General features: G+C 46.8%; 1 protein-coding gene and 1 pseudogene across 1 annotated transcript; both read left to right on the top strand.

The window, feature by feature from the left end:
- Positions 1-331: 331 nt before the first annotated feature.
- On the top strand, positions 332-1,026 carry LOC147420270 (uncharacterized; annotated as a pseudogene).
- Positions 1,027-2,723: 1,697 nt separating this feature from the next.
- On the top strand, positions 2,724-3,920 carry LOC147420269 (uncharacterized). The gene has a single exon (XM_086504179.1). It carries the CDS (start codon positions 2,724-2,726, stop codon positions 3,918-3,920), a length of 1,197 nt encoding a protein of 398 aa, XP_086360305.1.
- Positions 3,921-5,797: the final 1,877 nt, after the last annotated feature.

The following is a 5,797-nucleotide window of genomic DNA, read 5'->3' as shown; positions in this document are numbered from 1 at the left end:
ATTTTCCCTCTGTCTAATGGTGATGCAGACTTGGAGTCTGAGAAGGTATGGAATGAATTCATGTCTTGCTTGGTTGATGAAGCGATGGCTGAGCAGGTGCACTCAGAAGAGGCATCAGTGGTGTGCCAACTGATAGAGACTCTACCAGAGCAAGGGGTTGGGCAATCCCTCAATATCGAAGAGCAAGTGGTGATCGAGGTCGAAGCCGAGGTGGAAGAGATCTCTGCTGAAGAGGATGAAGTGTCAGTGCATGAGATTGCCGATGAGGACTTGGCTGCTCTTATTGCAGATTTATAAGCTCAGAATGTGGTCGATGGTGAGAAGGTTGTACCCATCAAGGAAGGCAGAAGTATGGGTGAGGATATGACACAAGTAGGGAGTTCTTTTGATGATGGAGAAGATGATATGGCTTTTATTGATAGTTCTCTTATCAGGAGAGGTTGATTACGAGCCTGCAACTTCTCCCTTTGATGCTGATATGTTTGAAGACCTTACCTGTGAGTATCTAGACAATTTGCTTGATGAAGACTTGCCTCTTAAGGTGGTCACAGGTGCTCCGAGGGAGTTGCTGGCATGTGCAGATGCCTGCAATATCTTCAAGGGATTAGTATACCTCTTTGCAGGGAAGTATGCTTTTCAATGCCTCTTGAAGGTGAATGCTGACGATGGTGCTGATGTGATGAGTGTCTCCCAGACATTGGATGTGCTGGATGACGGACAGGAAGTGGATGCAGATGATGATTGGGATTTCGGTGACCTTGATGTTTTGATAAATCCTTCCCAAGCTGTGTATGTCAACAAGGCTCTTGATAGGATCAAAGCTACGAGAGCCCTGAACAGTGTTCGGGAGTCAGAGGATCAAGAGATGCATCATCCAATGCTGGAAGAAGCCTCTCTCACACAGGAGGGTGGCAATTTAGAATGGTTTTATGGCAGTGTGGTAGCTACAGGTCCGGAGCTTCCGGTGGATGGTATGGCCTGTCTGCACACCTATCTGTATGCTTGTGTTCTTGTGTAGAGGCTTTATGTTCAAAATGCAAGCCTCGAGAGGATTTGCAGTTTCTTTGGGATCCAGGTGGAAGCCGGTCTTCGAGCTGGGAAGTTGAGAGCTTCTCATTTCACCCGGGTGGGCATTGGACTTCAAGCAGGGAAGCTGAGAGCTTTCCCTTTGATCCAGGTGGGATTTCAGTTCAAGTATCTAGCAGGTGGAAGCAGTAGAGGGAGTGATCTCACAGTGAACTACAATGTATATATGGTTCTTTTCACGTTCTCAAAGCCTTCAGCATGCTATACAGGTTTCTTGGTGGCGTGTTTCCATAGCTCTCTAGTGAAGCTTGAGTTGAGCATGAATGCTCAACTAGAGGGTTGGGCAAAGATGATGGATTCCGGATTCTCCTCAGTCAATGCATCTGAGAGCTAGATAATCCTATGGAGTGCCACTTCCATAACACCGATGCAAATATTGAAGCCAGTTCAAAGCTTATCTAAGTAGAAGCTTTAGAAGTTGAGCTCAATGGGGACAATCCTTTTGTTGTTGAAGATGACAATCTAGCACAAAGAATTTTAGCCGTGCTGGTCATGCTGAGCGGGATTGTCGAACGAAGCGCCAAGAACAACAACGGAATGATCGGCGTCCCTGTGTCAATTTGCAGAGAGTGGAGGTACCTGCACTTGGCCAATATGGTATGGAACTACTTCAATTGTTTGCAGCTTACCTTAATTCTTCTAATGCCCTTGTTACTACTCAAGATGATGCAACAGAATGGCTGCTTGATACCGGCGCCACACATCACATGACGCCTCACCGCCATTGGCTGCAGGACTACCAGTCCTTCACATAGAACGTGAGTTTATCTTGGGGATAACCGAAGCCTTACTGCTGTAGGTCTTGGCAAGATGCAAGTTGCCTTGCCAAGTGGCACCTCAGTCCTCATTCATGATATCTATCACATCCCCGGCCTGAGTCGAAACTTGCTTTCAGTATCTGCAGCCACATCCACCGGGTCCTCCATTGAGTTCTTCCATGGTTCCTGTGTGATCCATTTCAAGCTTCCCTCTGGCCAATATGAGATCATAAAACTTCCTCAGGTGAACCGTTTGTACCCCATTGTGATCTCCAAACCTGGCCGTCATGCTGTCATAGCCTCTACATCAACTCTTTCTCTGAATGTAACCAAATCCACTGCTACACTTCTGTGGCACTATCGTCTCGGACACATCAACTCTCCGACTCTTCATCGCATGGCGAAGAATCAGCTATGCAATGGCATACCTCAGAGGCTCTCACCAATTGACCTGTGTGAAGGCTGTCTCCTTGGAGAATCCAGCCACAAACCATTTCCCAGGTCTCAAACGAGATCTACACAAGTCAATCATCTGGTTCACAGTGATGTCTGTGGCCCCATGGAGACAACATCCCTTACAGGTTCCACCTATTTTCTAACATTTACTGATGATTTTTGCAGATACACCACAGTGTACTTTCTCAAGAAAAAATCTCAGGTGTTTGCCTGTTTTAAGGAGTATTGCATCCTCGCCTTGCGACAACATGATCTCCCAGTTCAGGTCTTGCGCTCTGACAATGGAGGGGAATACAATTCTAAGGAGTTTCAGGATTTTTGCAAGACTGAGGGAATTCAACAGCAGTTCACAGTGCCCTACTCTCCTCAATAAATGGGGTTTCTGAACGGAAAAATCGGACCCTTGTCCAATCTGCCCGCGCCATGCTCCTCACTGCTGGCCTCCCCAAACATTATTGGGAGGAAGCAGTTGCCACTTCCTGTTATCTTCAGAATCGAACCCCACATTCAATTGATCCTTTACACACCCCATATTTTCACTGGTTTGGGAAGATACCTAACCTACAGCACCTCAGAGCCTTCGGATGCGCAGCATACCCTGTCCAAGCACTTGAAATGAGGAGAAAGTTTGATGCTACAAGCACTCGAATGGTGTTTGTGGGCTATGGCGATCGATTTGGAGTGAAGGCCTACAGATTGTATGACCCACAGAAGAAAAAATTTCAGCTGTCCCACTCAGTCTACTTTGATGAACTGGCCTTGATCACTCCTCAGCATGATGCAACTGATCCATCCCTATCCCACAATCCCATGCCTCATTCTCAAAACCAACAGCCTGCCCTTACACCTCCTCCACAGGTTGCATGGGAGGAGCCCGACGAGGTTCTTACACCTCCAGAAGTACAACCGCAGCTGCCCCAACCTCCACAAGTTCCCACTTCCCCAGCCTCAATTCGAACCCCTGTACCACACCAAGCCCCTCCTTGGTCTCTTGGGGGTAAGACCAGATCTTTCCTCTTCCCTCAATCCCCAAATCCTCTGCACGATGCTGGGCATCTGATCCCCAAATCTTCCATCAGGAGAGGGCTTAATAAGCCTCTGCAACTTGAAAGCGCCAGTCCTCCTGGAGGTTATACCACTATCCCTATATCATCCCCTGCCAAAGAAAAGTCCTCAAAACCATCAGTTCCAGTTGAACCCATACACCAACCTTCTTTGATGGGTCCTCCTCAAAGATCCCGCCCATCCATGTCAAATAAGTTTCGATCTCTCCGTGAGATCTATGAAAGCAGTATTTTGTCTGCTTTGCTGGGTTCTTCAATCCAACCTGAAAGTGTCTTTGGGGCCGAAAAACACTTTGCCAACCTTACAGTTGCCAGTGCCTTCAACTTGCAGGTACTTCATGCTACAGCTAATGGCCCCTTGGATGACCCTGGCGCATTGGCTTTAAACCCTGAGCAGGTGGATGAAATTTCAGTGGACGAAGCTTTGTCAGGTCCTGAAGCCTCCAAGTGGGAAGAGGCAATGAACTCCGAATACCAGTCCCTGATGGATAACCAAACCTGGCAGCTCGTACCTGCTCCTGCTGATCGCAAGCTGGTCACTTGTAAGTGGCTGTAGCGCAAGAAGTTTCACTCTGATGGTAGTGTCTCTCGCTACAATGCCCGCCTTGTGGCTAGGGGCTGAAGAATCAAAATGACAACTGGCATCTAATTTTAGTATTAACAGATAATAAAAGATGAAAGCCAAAAGGCACATCGAACGTGTATACATTAACAGACACAACTAATCGAAAAAAAGCGTTCTGTCTATCTCTCTCTCTCTCTGTGTACGTGCAGCAGCGCTCTGTCTGTATTTTTCATATTTCTACATGGTATCAGAGCTAGAGAGGCGCGCAGACCCTCCACGAACCTTAACCGGCGTTCCCTTCCCTCTGGTGTTGCTGATCCGGACAGCCTCATCTGATGGCGCAAGGGAGTCGCTCCTACAAGATTGACAGGCTAACGGACACTAACTTTCAACCATGGAAGACAAAGATGGCAATGATCCTCCAAACACAGGATCTAATGGCAATAGTTGACGGCACTTCTGTGTGCCCCGCCCCGACGGCTCCTACACATGCTGATTGGATGGCGAAGGACCTTAAAGCAAGGCTCGAAATGCTTCTTCATATGGAAGATGCGCAGACGCAAACGGTACGCACACTCACCACAGCAAAGGCAATCTGGGATTACTTGATTGCTACATACGAAAGGAAGAACAAGGCATCTCAGGTAAATCTGTACAAAAAGTTAAATACATTGATAATGGAAGAAGATGGTGAGGCTGATAAGTTCATTCGCCTCTGGCGTTTGGCCATGGATGATCTTATCATTTCTGGTCTTGTTCTTCCTGATGAATTCCAAGCTGTCTTACTTCTTGCTGCTTTGCCTCCTAGTTGGCAGCCCTTTATAACCACTAAAACCAACTTACCCAATCTCACATTGCCCATTCTTATCCCTTCAATCCTTGAGAAATATGAGATGCGACGCACCATAGTTCCAAATGCCTCTTCAACATCCACCAACATTGCCATGTATTCCCGTAATATGCCCTCTCGAGGGCGCAAATTTAGACCCTCTTCCACCCGAACACAATTCCAAGGTGCGTCTTCATCAAACTGGCGACCTAGATCCTCATCACATCCGTCCTCACGGTCTAATAGACCAAGTACATCCCGACAACCTTTCCGTTTTCCTAAACCATATTGTAATGGCTGCAAAGTTACTGGTCATGATGATCGGAATTGCTGGAAACAACATGGTCGTCCACGAAGGAACCATGCAAATTACGTCTCAAACTCCGCCTCGGATGAGGAATCCGACTTGGATGACTTTGAAGCGTCTTCTCAATCTTCTCAGGAGGACATCCTTTTATGTCTCATGGCCTCACATATATCAGAACCTCTACCTTACAATATACCTACCACCTCTTGGATTTTAGACTCTGGCGCTACATGTAATTTAACATCCAGCCGTGAGGACTTGAGAAATTATAAACCATTGACTAAATCCTTTGAAGTTCGCTTTGGGAATAATAGCACTCAACAAGCCTTAGGAGTAGGAACAGCACACATTATGCTATCTGATGGCAATGTAGTGGCTGTTGACAAAGTATACTATGTTCCCCATATCGCTAAAAATCTGATCTCTGTCAACCAGATTGCACAAACCGGCACTAAGGTCGAGTTTGGAGCTAACCATTGTACAATCAAACATCACCTTCCTCGCGGTGGTTGGTATGAAGTACTAGGCCCCAAAATTGGGAAACTTTACCTTTTGGGACACACAAAACCTTCAGAAGAATGCCACAGTACCTCTTTGACCCCTAACCCCGACTATAGTACGCTACTATGGCATTATCGTTTAGGGCACCTTAACTTAGCCACAATGCAAACAATAGCCAACCGCAACTTAGTAAATCATTATGCATTACCAAGGAAAAGTCGCCTAGATCTG

The sequence above is a fragment of the Adiantum capillus-veneris genome, chromosome 28, assembly GCF_014529385.1.
Source record: "Adiantum capillus-veneris isolate H3 chromosome 28, ASM1452938v2, whole genome shotgun sequence".
Taxonomy (NCBI): Eukaryota; Viridiplantae; Streptophyta; class Polypodiopsida; order Polypodiales; family Pteridaceae; genus Adiantum; species Adiantum capillus-veneris.
The sequence above is the reverse complement of the archived record's forward strand: the minus strand, read 5'-3'. Positions and strand labels throughout refer to the sequence as shown.